Source organism: Carcharodon carcharias, chromosome 17, assembly GCF_017639515.1.
Source record: "Carcharodon carcharias isolate sCarCar2 chromosome 17, sCarCar2.pri, whole genome shotgun sequence".
Lineage (NCBI taxonomy): Eukaryota > Metazoa > Chordata > Chondrichthyes > Lamniformes > Lamnidae > Carcharodon > Carcharodon carcharias.
In genome coordinates this window covers 95,454,784-95,475,352 of record NC_054483.1, presented here as the reverse complement: position 1 = coordinate 95,475,352, position 20,569 = coordinate 95,454,784, and the positions used below count along the sequence as shown (strand labels likewise).

Genomic DNA, 20,569 nt, shown 5'->3' with positions numbered 1-20,569 from the left:
CCTTGAGCAGAGACACAGTAAAAGTGGCAGCTGCACAATTTTCCCACCCTACAACCTACACCCTACAACCCTGAGACTGACACGGTCCCACAGTAGAACACTGTCATCCTGTAACCCTGGGATTGGGTGCCTGTTAAGCTGGAACTGTACGTGGCCCCAGTGAATCTGTCAATCCTGTATCATCAGGAAAATGTCACACCTGTCTCCCTGCACCCCCGGGGCAGTGCCGTCCAATAGACCCTGCAAATGGCTGCAGGGTGAGCAGCAGCTGCCCACAGACTCCCTACAGCTCAATGTTTACAGTCACGGGAGTGGGAACCGCTGCTCAAAAGTCCTTCAAAACACAAAAAAAAACTTTGAAAATCGAGTCCCGCGGCTCTCGGCCCACAGCCAACAACAGTGGCCCCGAACAAAGAGGGAGCCAGGGCCAAGCCGGGCACCCAGGCAACGGGCAGAACGGCCGCTGGTGCCGGCGAAGCCCCAGGGCCGGGTCTAGGCCTGGCAGCACCGGTTACCGGGTGAGCGGCCAGGACGGAAGCAGCGCCGCTTACCGGAGTGTCGGGCCCACGCAGGCCGCGTCCGTGCTTTCGATCTCCTGCAGGATCCGCTCGTGTTCCGTGACCGTCTCCAGAGCCTCGGGGTCTGCCATCTTGCGGCTCCGGCTGGAGGGGGGCGGGGAAAGAGGTGGCAGCTGCTGCTGCTGCGGTTAGCGGCTCATGACCCGGCCTGGACCGCCCGGCCCGGTAAGCCGGAGGCCCTCGGGGGTCTCTGGTGTGAACGAGAAGCCGCCGCTGCCGGATCCGCTTTTTATTTCGCTGCCGCTTTCACTTTCCTGCCCATCCCGTCCGCGCGTCCCCGACAGCAACCTGTCAGCGCGCTCCCGAGAATGCGCGAGCAACCGCGAGGGTGCGCGCACGCCTCACTTCACCTGCAGCAAACCGTGTCCTTGTTTTAAGAAATGTGTGTGTGTGTGTGTATATACATATATACGCACACAAGTAAATAAATCCGACGCTTAGTGGTGCGCGTCTTCCTACACTTTACATTCAAATCCCGACTTAATTGCAGAAATTTTAAATTTAAAAAAACTGCTAAAACAGGGGATCACTATCCAACACCTTGAACTTCACGGGGCAAATCAGGCTGGTGAAGTGCATAAAATAAAATGCTAACGGGGTTATTACCTTTAAGTGCGTAGGCTCTTAACTAATAAAGCATCTTCAGAGTCTTATTGTGCAAATCCCACTTCAATTTCTTCATTACGGGGATACACTTGCTGGATCTGCAATGCATCGCAAATGTACAAAAAGATAATTTCATCTAGGTTTAAGTTAAACAGTATGAAAAAAGGATAGCAGGTTCCAAACGGATTTGAATTGCGGGTGTGGGAGAGGAGCTCCCTCCGCAGAAAAGTTTTGGCAGCCGTTTTGACAAAGGCCAGATTGCAAAACAACAGTTGTAAATGTTTGACCACTTCCCTGCAAGAGTTGTCTAAATAAAGACACAGCAGCAAAGCTATATGTGGGATCATTCTCTCATTTCAGCACATAGAAAGTTTCATCTTGACAGCATCACTGAAGAACTACTTAGGAAGCCAACTATATCTTCATAGGGAGGGAACATTGAATACCGTGTTACTTTAGCCCTATATTAATAGATTTTCTATTGGCTAACAAAGACGTTATTTGAGACACTCTGGTTTTACTTCAGATGGTATTAAAAACATCCCTTTTACTAAAAAGCCAAGGCAGCAGGTTTCTTGGTAAGAACATTATAATTTGTGTTATTCATTCACAGATTGTGGGCTTCACTGGCTGGGCCAACATTTATTGCCCATCCCTATTTGTCCTTAAGGTGGTGGTGGTGAGCTACCTTCTTGAACCACTACAGTCCATGTGGTGCAGACACAGCAACAGCTAAGGAACAGCAATATATTTCTAAATCAGGATGATGAGTGGCGTAGAGGGGACTTTCCAGGCAGTGATGTTCCCATCTATCTGCTGCCTTTGTCCTTCTAGATGGTAGTGGTCATGGGTTTGGAAGGCACTACCTAAGAAGCCTTGATGAGTTTCTGCAATGCATCTTGTAAATGGGTACACACTGCTGCCATTGTGCATCAGTGCTGGGGAGGAATGAATGTTTGTGGATAGAGTGCCAACAAGTGGGCTGCTTTGCCCTGGATGGTGTCAAGCCAGAGTATTATTGGAGCTGCACTCATCCAGGCAAGTGGGGAGTATTTCATCACACTCCTGACTTGTCTTGTAGATGGTGATTTACTCATTGCAGGATTCCTAGCTTCTGACTGGCTCTTGTAGCCACAATATTTACATGGCTAGTCCAGTTCAGTTTCTGGTCAATGGTAATCCCCAGGATGTTGATAGTGGGGGAATTCAGTGATGGTAATGCCATCGAACATCAAGGGGTGATCATTAGACTCTCTTGTTGGAGATGGTCATTGCTTAGCAGTTGTGTGGCACAAATTTTACTTGTCACACTAAGCTTGGATATTGTCCAGGTCTTGCTGCATTTGGACATGAACTGCTTAAGTATCCGAGGGGTTGTGAATGGTGCATCAGCGAACATCCCCACTTCAGACCTTATAATGAAGTAAGGTCATTGATGAAGCAGCTGAAGATGGTTGGGCCTAGGACACTGCACTGAGGAACTCCTGCGGTGATGTCCTGGAACTGAGATGACCTAAAGTAGTCTCAGCTAAATAAGAGTAGAAGCTTGTAGAATGATTACTGTAACGGGAAAGCATATTATCCTTTCAATGCTGTGACTCAGACTGAAGTCCAATATCAATCGGTAGAAGTTTTTTTTCTAAATACGTAATGAGGTCTGGAAAAAAAAACGCTCAATGAATCTGCACAAATCCAGTTTCCCGCGTGGACAAAAAAAAGCAATGACAAAAAATGAAGCCGAGGTCCCGAACAAATTAATTTCCTCATACTTTATTATCTGATGCATAGTGTGTATTTACTTTCCAGAAACACTGGGACTCCTGGCGATAGGCTCTGAACAATCCAAACAACCTTGTGCAGACTTAAATATTATAAACTTCCAATCTACTATTAATCAACTACGTATCTTTAAACAATGATTTGCGGATACCAATTCACAGGCAATGATACTATGATTTATTACAATGCTGCTTGACTAGTACTGTCGTATATTATACTAGCAACGTAGACCTAATTTAGCAGTCAAATGGCTGCTAATTTAGACAACTGGAATTGCATTTTTCCACAATTAACCATTCCCGTTTAACCCACATTATCTTGCATTCTCTGTCTTCCAAAGTATCGGTTGGAGATGCAAACAGGAAAATCGTTGACAAATACTTTGCATACTTTTGGTTCATACTGAAAATATCAAACTGCTTAAATAATAGATCACGTCACCTACCGTAAACTCGTACCAAGTGGCAATTCCAGTGTTTCGATCTCAGAAAAAACATTTTCATAAATTTGGTTTTCCCGATTTTCCTCTTTAGAAGAGCTCGAAATAATCGTTTTGCTTGCCTGAGCCATTGTTTCAATACCTTCGCTCCCGGGTTATTGGAGTAGAATTTTCTCAAACTCAACAGAAAGAGTGGCAAAAGAACATGCCGGACAAAACAATGACCTCGTGATTCTAGAATTATTAGTCGAAACGTAAAAAAAAACACGCAATCCTATTTCAGAATACAGTCGACCATCACATCAACGAGATGTGACTGGAGACGACTTATTTATAGCACATGGCTATTTAAAGACTATCATATTTCACAGTCCATCTGATTAACCTTTTACAACACCAACATGACAGCTTACACTTTCTTTAGAAAACATTAAGAAAAACCATCCTGTTAATCGTTTTATGGAATAGCAAAGTGTCCAATAAAATACGATATAGGATCCCTAATGTCGTCACAATAGTCCAATATAACAATTAAGAGACTATTTCTCCGAGAAAATACTTCCTGATGTTGAAAGCAGTGAACGACTTATTCCTCAAATCCCAGTGGAGATGACTCGGATAATCGTTATAGAAATCACCATCACGTTTAACAAACCGGTTTTTAGACTTAAGTTCCTTGTGGTACTCCAGTCTGCGTACTGAAAAGTGTAAAACGAAGTTAGGGCTGTGAAATTATGATGAAATGTGACCCCTCTTATAACATTTATTGTAGGCCATGTCTCCAAGGGAAAGAAAGTGTCACATTTATATAGTGCCTCAGGAGGTCCAACGCACGTGACGGCTTATTAAGTACTTTTGCAATGTAACTTTTTTGGAGTTAAACCAATTATACTAAATTAACAAAATAAATCAAGCACAGCCCCTAAGTCAGGTCAGCTGAAAAACCAAGGACAAAGTTTAAAGGAAACTTACAAACTTTAAACCAAAATGTGATTAAAGGGGTCAATAAAACACCCCAGTCCCCGCGGTGCCCACCGAGCATGGAAGGCCTCGAGAGTGCCGGCAGACACTGCATGCTCCCTCTCCCGGCCGCGAACGTAGCCACGGAAGAGGGACAAACAATCGGGCGGGACTCCCCCTCCATCGCCCGCTGCCTGGACCTGTTAATGGCCAACTTGGCCAGGCCCAGGAGCAGGTTCACGAGGAGGTCCTCCTCCTTCCCGACCCCCTTCTGCACTGGGTGTCCGTAGATCAGGAACTTTTGCAATGGAGTCACGCTCGTAATGTAGGAAACACAACAGCCAATTTGAACAACAAGGTCCCACAAACAACAATGTAATAATGACCATATAATCCGTCGTAGTGATGTTTGAGGGATAGATATCCGCCAAGAACACACAGCAGAACTTCTAGGGTTGTGGGATGAAGCCTCAGTGAAGGTCTCATTCCAAAAATGGTATGTCTTACAGTGCAGCACTGTATCAGCGTCAGCATTTTGGACAAAATCTCTGGAGCAGGGCTTGAAGTCTAAATCTCTTGAGTCCCAATGGAAAGCACTGTCACTGACCCACAGCTAACATAGTTAATGATATGATAAACTGCTTATCTTCTCCCTATTCTTTTCTTTGTACGATAGAACATTATATCAAGAAACTATTCCCTCCTGATTGCAGTTATACCATCAGTTTTGTGCTAGGTCAAAGAAGTTTAGGTGCACATCAAGGTAAATGTGGAGTAAAAGTCCAGAGTCAGGCCTTGATCTGACTCTGAAATAAAAACAGAAAATGCTGGAAAATCTCAGCAGGTCTGGCAGCATCTGTGGAGATGGAAACAGAGTTAACGTTTCAAATCCATATGACTCTTCTTCAGAATCGGTCGTAAGGATTCAAAACATTAACTCTGTTTCTCCCTCCACAGATGCTGCCAAGCCTGCTAAGTTTTTCCAGCATTTTCTGTTTTTTAATTCCAGATTTCCAGCAGCTGCAGTCTTTTGCTTTTATCTTGATCTGACTCTAAATGGACTATAACTGGTAAGGTGAGACCTCCCTCTATGACTGGGGCACTATGTAGAATATAACTCTAACCTGATATGGTCAGGTTTAAAACATGTTTTCTGGGCACTTTATAAACTTACTCAGTTCTCAATGTTACAGAAAAGATTCCTTTACCTGCAATCTCCTAACAGTATAAGGCAGCTGATAAAATAAAATGCCATATTGACTGGAAAGCTGAAACTAAAACAAAGAATGATGAAAACATTCAACAAGTAGATGAGTATTTCCTTCATCATTCCCTGTTTTGTATGAGCTGGGTGAGCAGTACTCATGGTATATATAAGCATAAATGGCAATGCCTATTCCTATTGGGCAAAGTGCAACTCTCAACTTGTGCTTTTATTCTTCTTGGCTATTTTTTACATTTAAAGCACCTGATTTCAGATCAGCAATCCAGTATAATTGCCACCAATGTTTCCATTTAGATGGTGCAGTTTGACAGCTATCATCGCAGAGCATATCATTACCAAAATATCAATATGTTTCCAATACAACAGTAAAATACATCTTTTGTTACTTTCATTAATACTGTAATTAAGGGGAGATGGCGGTGTAGTGATAATATCACCAGATTAGTAATCAGGCAATGCTCTGGGGACAAGGGTTCAAATCCCATCATGGCAGTTGGTGGATTTTAAATTGAATTAATAAATCTGGAATTGAAATCTAGTCTCAATAATGGTGACCATGAAACTATCATCAATTGTAAAAACCCATCTGGTTCACTAATGTACTTACCTAGTCTTGCCTACATGTGACTTCAGACTATGCCAGCATGTGGTTGACTCTTAACTGTCCTCTGAAATGTCAAGTCATTCAGTTCAAGAGCAGTTAAGGAAGGGCAACAAATGCTGACCTTGCTAATGAATGAATGAATTCATGAATGAATAACCAAAAAAAACTTGAGGGGATTACTTTACACAGGAGATTTATTTGTACCATTTACTATTGTCTTTGTGGAGTTCTGTAGGGTGAAGAATTCTGTTTCATCTCCTGGGCAGTTCGTTTTAAAATATGATATTTGGGCGATGAGTCTTTTTGCTGTTGATCTTCCTATCTGGTGATCTTCCTATCTCATCAAGGTGGAGGATGGGTCATTCATGAATTAATGGCTGGGACATTAAAGGAACTAATAACCTAGGCCATGACAATAACCAAGGTCTGTTCTCACATGAGCTAATCAATTACCTTCTGAAATCACTATGGGAAGAGAGGTCACATGACCAAAATGACCACTTTGAAATGTAATTTAATACAATACACAGGCTGCCAAAACCAAGAGTCTGGAAGAAATATGACAATGGAGCAGTAACATCATCTCTCTCCCCTCTCTCTCTCAAGTTCAAGATCCTATCTCCGATACATTTTGGAAGCCACCACAGAGATAGAGAAATTTCATAGAAAAGAACCTCAGGCACAATCACATCGACTTTTCAGAAAGATGGATTACGGTTTAAAAGACTGTCTCCAGAAACTGCAGTTCACATCAGCCTCAACTCCAATGGAATTTCAAGACCACCGTGGAAAAATTCTACCTCAGCCACAGATACCCAGTGAAAGACTCAAAACAGTGAACTGTCTAATTTTTGCCTTTATCAGTGAGTTTTAATTTGACAATTTTTTAATACATGATGTAGAACATATAATTATTCATGCTTGAAATGTGGATTTACCTTTTAAAATATCTTTATATCTTTGCCTGAGTGGGATTTTACTTCAGTAAAAAAATTGTTTTTTTTAAACTCAAGAAAGCCTGTCAGACTGGTTTCTTTGCAATCAGCATGTAAACGGTTAAGCACAGACATTGAATTAATAATTTCATCCTTATAAATTACAAGATACCTTGTTACGATCAATTGAGGAGTAGAAAAGAAAGGGCAAGTCCTGGCACGTGTACCCCCTGGTCATTACACAGTAATGTCCAATGCTTTTCCAATCACTTTGATGGACTGCAGCTCTTAAAGGGCTACCAAATGCCATTAAAGGGTATATTGCGGTGATGGCAGAAAAGTAGACTACTTATTTACAACAGACATGTAAACAACATGGCTTTCTTTGATGCTGAAGAACAGGAGTTCGTACTGCAAAAGACCTCTTGCAAGAGTGTTGTTCTATTTGGAAAAGCGCACGTCCAAGTTGCATGGAGGGATGTCAATGATCAAGCCAGTGCAGCCACTTGGGTCATTCATACATGGATGCAAATGAGAAAGGTGTTGCTGATATTAGATGGAAGAAAAAGTTGAGTGTACTCCTCTCTTTGACACACATTTCTTATGGGGCTCATGAAACATAAAACAAATCTAAATTCCTATACATTGAAGAAGGTAGTATTGTCTATAATGGAAAGCTGGACTGGGAATGTTTCTTTAGGAGAGGTGGCTGACATGGAAATTTGATGTTCAAGCTTCCATTTCTGAGCTCCTCTTTGCTTTAGGAGTTTACTTTCAGTGGAGTCAGCAGCCATGGATAATCTCTTAATAATAAATTTCCAGTGTATTTTCTTGTTCTCAAAATGTGGGCACTGTGAACTGCTGAGTACAATGCTTTACATCGGTAGGAATACTGCCACCTGCTGAAAGGATCAAACTCTGATCCCTGGAGGATACCTCAACTGGGAACCAGAAAACAAAGAACTAGAGTGCACCTGTGCTTTTGGTCCTGCTATTTACCAGTGGGGAAGAGAAAATCTATGGGTGGATCTTTGCGCAACCCCCTCCCATGTAAGGAGTGCAGGGGCAGGGGCTTTAATTGGCTACTCTGGGAATTCTAACCTTTATGCTGTTGAAAATCTTGAGCAGAACACTTGCCACTTGAGAGCTAGAGTTCTGCTGAAATGCCCTAATCATATGAATATAACAAAATGATGGTCAGAAAAAGATCTAATGATCCATCTGTGTCTGTCTCATACAATCATAATGCGTTATGCATCACAATACATACATTCCCCATCCACACAAAGCCATGTAATCTCCTTGGAGAGCATAAAACAGATAAAGAGTCAGGTTAATTAGGGGGAAAAGCTGGATAATGTTTCTTTACCCTCTCCCTCATCCTCTTAGGCATTCAGAGATAGTCAGGAGTTTGCATTGGTCCTGATTTAAGTTTGCAAAATACATGCCACTTGTGCATGGTGATTTCTAAGAGATCGAGTTCTCGCTGGAAGGAATACAGCAAATCTGTGTTCACCACACAAACTGGCAACCTGTTCCAAACACCCAGTACTCTCCAGAAAAAAAGTATTATCACTCAATATCTATCCGAATTCCGCCCTGAAAAGAATTGTAACATGATCCCATGTCCTCTTTAACCTACCCGTACATTTAAAATAATAGGTCAACATAAACTATGTCTAGTTCCCGCATTATTTTATAATCTTCAACCAATTCATCCCTGTGTCAACGCTTCTCTAAAGTCTGGATACCCAGCTCATTGAGTCTGTCCTGATAAAGCCTTTAACAAGGAAATGTAATTGATTCCAGAGATGCCAGAATGGTGCATAATATTTATCACTTTCTGGATTTGTGTGCATTGTAAATTGCTTGATGTGGCAGATGACAACTGGAATGGCTTTACACAATTTGTAGCATGAAGGCTTCAAGCTGTGATGACTTTCACCTTCTCTAGAAAGAGCTGACCTAATCCATGCGTGTCTACAGGTTATTGTGTAGCAGGTGGTTCATCTCTGGGAGTTGACTCAGTGAGACCCATTCTCCTAACCATTTCAGTTGCTTGTATTGCTGCAGCTATTTGCCACTTGAAATACAGGTGTAACACAGCAGAAGTAAAGACCTTTAACAGGGAAATGTAATTGATCCCAGAGGTGCCAGACTGGTACACAGTTTTAATCACTTTCTGGAATTGTGTGCATTGTAAGCTACCTGATGTGACAGATGACACTGGAGTGACTTTACATAGTTGCATGAAGGCTTCAAGCTGTGATGACTTTCACCTTCTCTTCTGGTTGTTTGAGTTTCAGTTCCAGGCCATCACTGCAGGAGTTCCTCAGGATAGTGTCCTAGGCCCAATCATCTTCAGCTGCTTCATCAATGACCTTCCTTCCAACGTAAGGTCAGAAGTGGGGATGTTTGCTGATAATTGCACAATGTCCAACACCATTTGGACTCCTAGATACTGAAGCAGTCCATGTCCAAATGCAGTAGGACCTGGACAATATCCAGGTTTGGGCTGGCAAGTGGCAAGTAACATTTGTGCCACACAAGTGACAGGCAATGACCATCTCCAACAAGGGGGAATCTAATCATTGCCCCTTGACATTCAATGGCATTACCACCGCTGAATCCCCCATTATCAACATCCTGGGGGTTATCATTGACCAGCCATATAAATACATTGGCTACAAGAGCAGGTCAGAGGCTAGGAATCCCACGGCGACTAACTCACCTTCTGACTCCTCAAAGCTTGTCCATCATCTACAAGGCACAAATCAGGAGTGTGATGGGATACTCCCCACTTGCCTGGATGAGTGCAGCTCCAACAACACTGAAGAAGCTTGACACCGTCAAGGACAAAGCAGCCCGCTTGATAGGCACATCATCCACAGACATTCACTCCCTGCACCACTGATGCACAGTGACAGCAGTGTGTACCATCTACAAGATTCACTGCATAGACTTACCAAGGCTCCTTAGGCAGCACCTTCCAAACCCACAACCACTACCATTTAGAAGGACAAGGGCAGCAGACACAAAGGAACACCACCACCACCTAGAAGTTCTCCTCCAAGCTACTCATCATCCTGAATTGGAAATACATCACCATTCCTTCACTGTCACTGGGTCAAACTCCTGGAACTCCCTCCCTAACGACACTGTGTGTGTACCTACACCATGTGGACTTCGGCGGTTCAAGAAGGCAGCTCACCATCACCTTCTCAAAGGTAATTAAGGAATAGGCAATAAGTGCTGGCCTAGCTAGCGACACCCACATCCTGTGAAAGAATTTTTAAAAAGACAGCATCAGGGAGGCAAAAAAAATTGCAAAATGTTTAATGCACAAGATGCAAAATGTTCCCACTGAAAACAGAGTAATCTGACATTTAACCGGAGCAACCAAAGTTTAACAGGATGAATGTGTTCAACTTTTAAAGTATAAGGCTAAATATGCGGGAAGAGTTTTGCTCAAACCTATGAAATTTGGGATGGAATCTTCAGAGATTATAAAATTCTCAGTTGTCAGGGTCACTTCCAGGTTCTGCTGATGTCAGTGCTCAGCTCTCCATAGTGATCTTATGGGATACAGCCAATTAGTATTACACATTTGCATGGGTCAGCCACACAATTGACAGCATTTTATTTAAAGGGATTTCAATGGCCTGTACAGTGTACCCCTGCCCTAATAATGATTGACCACCTCAAAGATGATCATCAATGCTTCACCTATCAGCTCCCTTGGCTTTCTTGCTACTCTCAGAGAAAGAACCAATGCATGGTTGATAATTTGAGCCCTTTTTACTGTGTCTCAGGTTTTCAGCTGATTTTCTGCTAAAGTTTCACTTGGACTATCGCTACTGAGGGAGCGCATGGTGCTCCTTATTTTCTCCAAGTATTCACTAGGAAATGAATTATTTATGATACTAACTTTTTTAATCACTCCACCATTGTTGGCTAGGCCTTCAGTTACCGAGGACCTAGGCTTTGGAATTCCCTTCCAACATCTCTCTGCTTCTCTATCTTGAATCTCACTTTTAAGACACTCCTTTAAATCTACTCTTTGAGTAAGTTTTTGGTCAACTGACTTAATATCTCCTTATGTTGCTCCATATCAAATTTTGTTTCATAATGCTCCTGTGAAGCATTGTGGGACATTTGTTTACATTAAAGACACTATATAAATATAAGTTTGGTGTAACTTTCTTGGGCTCATCCTTGGATTCTACTTTGTTTTCTTCACCCATCTTTTTACTGTTCTACACTAAAATAGTAACTTACTGTTATGTCTTATATCTCCAGTTATAGTTTTTCAGATCTTTCTTTGACACTTTGTTCATTCTGTTATCATGTTTCTGTATGTTCTGTATTCAAACCGGTGAACTCCTTTGCCTTTCTCCCTTTAAGGATTTATATACGATATTTTTCCTTCAGTTTGGTTCTAATTAATTTGTTAATTCATTTAGCCCTGCCTTGAGCCTTACTGTTTTGCTCCTTTATTGGCCTGAATGCCTTTCAGTTACAGGGAAAAAATGATTCCCTGTTGTAATTTTGCCTCTGAACTGACAAGCTCTGGACACTGGGCAGTATTTAATGGATGTGACAGGCATCACACCTGCCAGCTGGAGAGCCAATGAAAGCCAATGTTGCCACTTTTAGGGAAGACCTGCCGAATTAAGTGCAACTTAGGCACTTGGTAAATCATCCAATTGACCATTTTTCAAGTTTAAGCCTCATTGCAGGAGTTTGACTGGAGGAGGCATCACATGTAGGTCTGTCCCTGTTTTCATCTGATGTCCACACGTGCACATTTTTGGGTCACTGGAAAGAAAGCAGAAACAAAACTCCTGGGGCTTATTTTCACCTCCCTAATCCAATGTTGGTCTGAAAAATTCCTGTGGACAGATCATTGTCCTAACTGAGATCAGACAACTTAATACAGGCGAGCAGTTGAACCTGAGACCTTTCTGATATAAGTGCCAAAGTTACTCAACGTATCATAAGACTAATATGGATGAGGAAAGTCATGAGATCCAGTTATTTTAAAGTCCATTCCAAGTGGAATAAATTGCTGTGCCCTCAGAGAATATTAAATAACCTTCTCAGTTCTTTGAAATTAAGATTTGAATCTGGTTAGCTATAAAAAATTTATAATCCAATCATTTATAAAAAGTTCTCTTAACAATTTTTGTTCAGTGAAGAAAAGGATGCAGGGCTATGAAGAGAAGGTGGGGGGTGGTACTAGGTAAATTGCTCCTTCAGAGAGCCAGCACAGACAGGAGGGGCCAAATGGTCTTGATCTGTGCTGTAACCATTGTATGCTTCTATGATAAGAATTGCACTTCAAGTTATTCAACTTAGGTAATTTAATCCATTGATCAGTTGCAGATCTTTTTTGATATTTAAAAATAAAATCAATTTCTTCTCAAAGTATTTGCAAAATATGACCTATATAGCTAGACACATTCACTTAATTGTGCAAAATGTTTAATCCCAAAAGATGCAATTGCTTCAGTAAGCTATGTAAAATTATTTAATCAGCAAAAATAGTTATTCAAGTTCACCAGTAAATGAACAGAAATTTTTTCTGTGATTGAATAAATAAAACTCAAATTTAATCAATCATAACTTCAAAATCATTTTTTAAGCTGTGATATTAAAAAGAACTCCACTCAATTAGTTGTATGACAAGATGGTTTAGGAATGCTTCCCGGTCTATTTGGCACCCCACTGATCTGGCTTTGTACTAAAGCAACAATATTTCAGTCAACAATTATGTGTCCATGCTTTACAGTTTCAACAAGTTGTAAGCATTATTTTCTATGTTTATCTGAAGATTCTAATAGATGTGCTGCAAATTCAATTGTGGCACATTTCATGCAAACTCATACAGGAACCGTCACAAGTTAGCACTATTAACAATAGAGCATGTAAAGGAAACACTTTGAACATTTTGATTTATTCTTTAGAATGAAAGAGCCCAATGATATCCGTTAGTTACAGCGTTAAGTTGTGTTGATGATGTTCAAGTGCTTGCAGAGTTTTGCTGACCTTCGCCCAAGGCTACACTTATCTGCGGATACACAGCAGCCAAAGAAGGGAAAACAGCTTGAAGGTATCCGTTAACAGAAGCACAATGGTGAACTCCACCCCTCCAGCAGCTCATTTTGTCACGACAATTTGAGGTCTTTGCAATTTAATTATTTCAAGCAATGTTCTTCTCAGTCCTATAATCCATCTTCTGTAAGATACACCAAATAAGGAATTTTCTGATTGGTTGATGTAATTGGTACTAACCCTGCCGTGGTTCTGGGAGGTGGAAAATAGTGGGTCCCGGCTAGATTTAAAGAGCTGAAATACTTTAAAGAGGCTGACATCATCCATTTGCTTATCGTCAAAAAAGTTCACAGAATGAAGAACATCTGGCAGGTCTGGGTGAGAACAGGGACTCCTGAGCTTCTCAGTTTGAGCAATGAAAACCGTGTTGGAGGAAGTGTAGCAGAGGAAGGAGACGCTGGTACAGAGTGCTTTGGGATCCTAATGAATGCTACCAGGGACAATAGGAGGAGGAGACCAGGTCAGTGAGCTCTAGCTCCATCTCATGCATAGCTAGACAGTACAGGAAGAAGTTAAGTGACATTACCAACTCAGGCAAGGTAAGAGGAGCCAGATACAACTTCCATGAATGTGCTGTCTGCCATTTATAATGATCTCCCTCTAAACTGCTTAGAGTTCTTACCATCAATGCCTACAAAAGTAGAAATATTTCTTCACTCACATTCTTATGTGTATGAAATCATAAGGAACCTAATGTGGAATGTGGCACATACCCTGTCATTGCATCATTCTGGGCTGCAGGCTAACAGTTAAGTTTCACTGGATATCAAGGCGACAAAAAATAATTCTCACTTTTGTATTATTTTTCTGGGACAAGACAACTCATAACACCTGAGAGAGAAAGTGCTGCAACAGATGGCTGGCTCACCACCCAAACCTCAAACCTTGTAACTTCTTTGACAAAGAAGTATTGCAAATTTTGGGTAGGAAAAGCTATTGAATATGCCAGAGATGAGGAAGTAAGAGCATATGTGCAAAAAATAGGTTCATGATCAACTTACTTCTCTTCACTTTTGTTTTTTTGTACCCTACATTAAATATCTGTAAATCAAGTCTATTTCTTACTTGAATGTTTCTGAGGAAGTATGACCAAGCAAGAGTGCATGGGGCCCTGCCAGAACTTCAACATTCACTCAGCCCCTTACAAACACCAGCTAAGTAACATACACTCCAAGGAAGTTGGAGAGGGAGCCAGAGGGGAGTGCACTGGATGACACAAGAGGAGAAGCAGTATGTGAAGGGGAGGACATTGCTAATTGGAGGGTCACGTTGTGTAGCCTCTCAGCTTGGATGTTAGGATCTCAAGTTTTGTTTACAATAAAAGAATAATTCTTGAATCTCAAGCACAGATGTAGATGCTGGTAGCCATGTCAAGCAGTATGCTCCAGAAGTCAACTTGGGAGAGAAGTCCACTAGGACCATGAGCAGTACTTTGGTGGACAGGCTCTGCAGCACACTGTGGTAGGCCCAGTGGTGGCCTCCGTGATGGATAGCATAAACTCAGTCTGTCCTTCTTCCATGGATGCTCAGGATCCTACCATGGAGACCTAGGGTGCCATATTTGAGAGGACCACCTCTTCCAACTCCTAAAGGATTTGGGCTGGGCTGTACTCAGACATCACATAGGATCTCATAAGGACCATCAGATCTGTTTTCCTGCAGTTCATTGGTAGGAGTGAGGGCAGGTGATGGCATTGTCTCTCAAGCTGGCATCACATGCCCTGCACAAACTTGGTCAAATGTCTGCAGATGTGGCAAAAAGGTGCAAGGCCAAGCTGCTCATAAAGAAGCACAGAAGATGGAATCTGCAGCGAGATCACCTTCAGACTTGGATGCCAAGAGACAAGGGCCAGGAAGTTCCTATTGCAACAAAGCAGCCTGCTATGCCATGCATTCCTGCCACTGAGGGGCAACTGGAAAATGTGTTTAGGGTAAAGAACATATTTGTCATAACCTGGCACCAAAGGGTAACAAATATTAAGTGTACATAGAGAAGCCATAGTATGGTTTCTCATTAAAAGTTTGATTGTACTAAAATTATTGTTGTTGTTGGAATGATTTAGAAGTTGCTTTCATCTTGGGGCATGAATGGAAGATTTGAGACTTGTTCCACACAGAGAAGGGTCTAAAGATAATTGCTTATTTAGATGGGGGAAGATGTAAACAAGGTTTTAATGCAGCAGCCAGATGTCAAAGTTAAGAAAAGGCCTCATGTATAATTTTAGTACAATCATATTTTACAAAAAAGCAATGGCTTGCCCTTGTATTCTCTTCCGATTGCTGCTGCTTTTTCTTTTACTAATTTCTTGCTGTCAATGAGAGTCTTTGTTTGGGCCTCCACTGATGAAGCCCTCATCATATAACAAACAGGTAGCACATTGCCAAGATCCTTGGGACCATGGACAGGCTATATTGGAAGACACTTGAGACCAATCCAGGAATCTGAAGAGCTGGATCAGCATTCCACTTGTATATTCAGTGATTTCTCTGGTTAATGAGCACAGCTCATTATACCTGTGCACAGACCATAAAGTAAGCTAATAAATATGTTTGTGCTGCTGCTTTTGAACTTTGTACAGAGTTTCTTTCTGATTATAAAGAATATAACAGTAGAACAACAAATGAAACCCATTGTTATAGCTGAGGAGGTCCAAAGAAAAATGTTTTGAAAGATACTTAGAAATAGTTTCAAGTGCCATGTTGGGTGCTTGTCTGTACCGTCCATGCAGGGGCCAGAACTGGGCTTGGTAAAGTTGGAAATCACCGTATGTGATGTTATATTTTCAGGGTTTAACCAGGTCTCAAGCCTAGCCTTGATTTCCTGAAACTGATGCAACAAAAAACACACTTCACAGGAGACCAGAGAACAACATCCAACCCCTTGATGCACACTAGCTCTGAATTGGACCTCTTGTGTTTCTAGACATTATGCATAACATGTAAGACAACATTTACTGAGAATTGATCACTAAAGGCAGCCTCCAAACCCAAAATCTCCTCTGTTCCAGAAATTGTTCCGTCTGCCCATGAGAATATGCATATGTCTTGGGTCTGTCATTTGAGTAAGTCTGACCTGAGCCATAATGGATTATTGGGCAACCTCCCCAGCTCCAGTTTGGTTGTTTTTCAGCCTCAGAAAGACATTGTGCTACTCGCAGCTCAGGGCAGAAACCAAGGGTTGGTGTGTGGCAAAGGGTGGGGAAATTGTTTTTCTTGTGTTGGCATCCCTTGCTGCACACATACGAGATCCAAAGTCAGAATCGTGATAAGTCTGTGTGTCTCTCTTTCTCCTACTGACTTTGTTGGGCCCCTCTGTCCTAATCTCTCCTACCTGTCATCTCTTGCTCTTCTCCACCAGGCCCACTGTTCTACATCTGCAGGGCATTCTGCATAAGATTTATTGCCAATGAATATCAGAATTACATAGTGCCAACCATCTGTTTTGTGTATGGACAACAGCCTTTCTATCTCCCATTTGTGCTGGGTAAACAACAGATATGAAGCTGGATGAAATTGCACAGTAATCCACCATATCTCACTTGGGTGAGATACCAGAGAGCAACCAACACCCCTGAAACAGTTCCTCCACGTCAGGCAGCTTTTTCAGGAGCAGGAGAGCAAATCAGAGATGAAAAAAGTGACATTCTATGTAGTTTGCGTAGGGATTCTTGCTACTTTTGTGCACCAGGGATCTTGTTTTATGTACATATGAGAGGTCTTTGTTGTGTATGAAGGCATGCATTTCTGTATAAGTATATAAAGTTTACTGTGGTTCTATCATATCTCCTAAGGGACTAAAGGAACAAGTATAAAGCTCACAAACCTTAACTAAATACAGAGAAAAGATGGCCAGGAAAATTTCCTTTTCCTCTAAAAGGATAGTGAAGATGAAGTTGATACCTTTAAAGGGAAACTGGATCAAGGTATGTTGGGAAGCAAGATTACAGAATATAAAGATATTAATAGCACTGTTTGATAATTTTTCAATGTTAAGCTGTAGGAGGAATCTAATTAGGGGGATCAACAGGTGGTGGAAGTCAATGGTAGTTTAATCATACTTGTACTCTGGATGGAGCAAGACTGATTGATTTAATGGCCTTGTCTTGCTCCAGACTTTACGTACTCATGCTGGAGGATAATGCAATCCCTGCATATTGGCAGTGAGATTACTGTCTTTTGGATTCTTTACAAAGGCTGCAAGAAGAGACCATACTAATTGTCAAGCCGCTGGGTGAGATCTTCTAACAGTGCCGACCAAGAAATTCATGCCTAGACAGAGAAATATGTTTGGCAACTTCTGACCAGTTCACCTTTACTCTACTGCTGCCCACACTAAGTTAAAAATGTAGAGATTCAACCTTACACTGCATGGTTTGATAAAATCATATTCTTTAGGATTTTTTTGAAGATAGGAGTGGGTTTGTGTTATTTCCAGTGAGAACACTGTAGTATTAAGGACATACTGTTCAATCGGTGCATGCTATATGACCAGATATAGTGTGTATCAAGTCCCTATTTGCTAGGCCATAAGATGCACATTTTCTCTGGAAAAACATCACCTAGAATTGTTGTGCATCTTATGATCTGAATGTCACCCTGTTGCATAAATCATTTGCACATGTTTCAGAATTATGCACACATAATGGTAGTTGGTGCAAACATATGAACATACGAATTAGGAGCAGGAATAGGCCACTTGGCCCATTAAGCCTGCTCAGCCATTCAATTAAATCATGGCTGATTGGATTGTAACCTTCCACCTGCCTCCAATAACCTTTCACCCCATTGTTTATCAAGAATATATCTACCTCTGCTTAAAAATATTCACTGCCTTTTGAGGAAGAGAGTTCCAAAGACTCGCTACCCTCACAGAAAAAGTTTCTCATCTCTGTCTTAAATGGGTGACCACTTATTTTTAAACAGTGACGCCTAGTTCTAGATTTTCCTACAAAAGGAAACATCCTCTCTAAATTCACCCTGTCAAGACCCCTCAGGATCTTATATGTTTCAGTCAAGTTGTCTCTTACTTTTCTAAAATCCAGTGGATACAAGCCTAGCCTGTCCAACGTTTCTTCATAAGGCAACCCACCATATCTAGGTATCAGTCCAGTAAATTTTCTCTGAACTGCTTCTAACACATTTTCATCCTTCCTTAAACAATGAGACCAATACTGTACATATTACTCCATGTGGTCTCACTAGTATCCTGTACAACTGAAGCATAACCTCCCTACGTTTATATTCAATGGCAATAAACGATAACATTCTATTAACTTTCCTAGTTACTTGCTGTACCTGCATACTAGCCTTTTGTGATTCATGCACTAGGACACCCAGATCCCTCTGTATCTCAGAGCTCTGCAATCTCTCACAGTTTAGATAATATGCTTCTTTTTATTCTTCCTGCCAAAATGTACAATTTCACATTTGCCCACATTATACTCTATTTGCCAGATCTTTGCCAACTCACTTAACCTATCTACAACCTTTTGTAGCCTCCTTGTGTCCTCTTCACAACTTATTTTTCTACCTATCTTTGTGGTTATCAGCAAACTAAGCAACCATACCTTCATCCAAGTCATTTATATAAACTGTAAAAAGTTGAGGCCCCAGCACTGATCCCTGTGGTACACCACTCACTACATCCTGTCAACTAGAAAAATACTCAAATAACCCACCTATCCCTGACCTTCTATTTTGCTCCACCTATTCCACCTCCTCTATTCAACAGTATAAAACCCATCACATTGGCATCAAAGCACCCTAGCAAAACTGGAGTCAATGGGAAGCAGGGGGAAAACTCACAGCTGGTTGGAGTCATACCTAGCACAAAGGAAGATAATTGTGGTTGTTGGAGGTCAATCGTCTCAGTTCCAGGACATCACTGCAGGAGTTCCTCACAGTAGTGTCCTAGGCCCAATCATCTTCAGTTGCTTCATTAATGACATTCCTTCCAACATAAGGTCAGAATGTTCGCTGATGAGGGCACTATGTTCAGCACCATTCGTGACTCCTCAGATACTGAAGCAATCCATGTCCAAATGCAGCAAGGCCTGGATAATATCCAGGCTTGGGCTGACAAGACGCAATTAACATTCGCACCAAACAAATGCCAGGCAATAAGCATCTCCAAAAAGAGAGAATCTAACCATCACCCCTTGACATTCAATGGCATTACCATCGCTGAATCCCCCACTCTCAACATCCTTAGGATTACCACTGACCAGAAACTGAACTGGACAAGCTATGTAAATAGTGTGGCTACAAGAGCAGGTCAGAGGCTAAGGAATCCTATGGTGAGGAACACCTCCTCACTCCCCAAAGCCTGTCTACCATCTATAGGGCACCAGTCAGGAGCGTGATGGAATACTCTCCACTTGCCTGGATGAGTGCAGCTCCAACAACACTCAAGAAGCTTGGCACCATCCAGGACAAAGCAGCCTGCATGACTTGCACCCCATCCACAAATGTCCACTCCCTCCACCATCGACGCACAGTGACAGCATTGTGTACCATCTTACAAGATGCACTGCAAGAACTCACCAAGGCTCCTTAGAGAACACCTTCCAAACCCACGACTGCTACCACCTAGAAGGACAAGGGTAGTGGACACATGGGAACACAACCGCCTGGAAGTTCCCCTCCAAACCACTCAACATCTTGACTTGGAAATTTATCGCCATTCCTTCACTGCCACTGGGTCAGAATCCTGGAACTCCCTCTCTAACAGCACTGTGGGTATACCCACACCACATGGACTGCAGCGGTTCAAGAAGGCAACTCACCACCACTTTCTCACATGCAATTAGCGATGGGTAATAAATGCAGGCATAACCAGCAATGCACACATCCCATGAATGAATAAAAATAAAATGCCCAGTCACAAGAAAACCCACTACTCTGTTTTTTGCTGTGATTTTCTGATGGCAAAATCATGCCACCATCATTGATCTTTTAAGAGAAAAGTGCACCAAAGATTGAAATTCTTTGTGGAATTTTTGTTCATGTTCGTCCAAAGGGATGCGAATGAAGAACGGATGCAATTGTGGCTGTGTTGTCGAAGCATCCAGGTGGCCTTCTAAAAGTCCAGCCCCTCTAATTAATGTGTAACAACTTCGGGGCACATATAATTGAGGCCACAATATTGTGGAATTGATGACACAGCCAGTTGCGATTCTAGGTAGTCTTACAAGCCAGTTACAGCCCCTGGACCTTTGATAAACAAGCCATTTAAAGCAGTCATGTACAAGGAGTGAACTGAATGGATGGGGGCTCTTTGTCACGACTTGACAACATTTTGCAAGCGGATGAGAAATTTGTGCCAATTAA

The 20,569-nt window shown here is 41.9% G+C and overlaps 1 protein-coding gene across 11 annotated transcripts in view; it reads right to left on the bottom strand.

Annotated features, from left to right (window-relative positions):
• LOC121289876 (exocyst complex component 6-like) overlaps window positions 1-3,688 on the bottom strand; it is a 187,942-nt gene extending 184,254 nt beyond the window's left edge. For 4 of the 11 annotated variants that reach the window (XM_041209798.1, XM_041209802.1, XM_041209803.1 and 1 more), the window contains exon 1: window positions 3,409-3,687. In XM_041209798.1, coding sequence (XP_041065732.1) covers window positions 3,409-3,533 — 125 coding nt within the window. In that variant the 5' untranslated portion in view covers window positions 3,534-3,687. Of the gene's footprint in view, window positions 1-551; window positions 855-1,184; window positions 1,294-3,408 lie in introns of those variants that run through there. The other 7 variants (XR_005945666.1, XM_041209805.1, XM_041209807.1 and 4 more) reach the window with 4 other exon arrangements.
• Window positions 3,689-20,569: the final 16,881 nt, after the last annotated feature.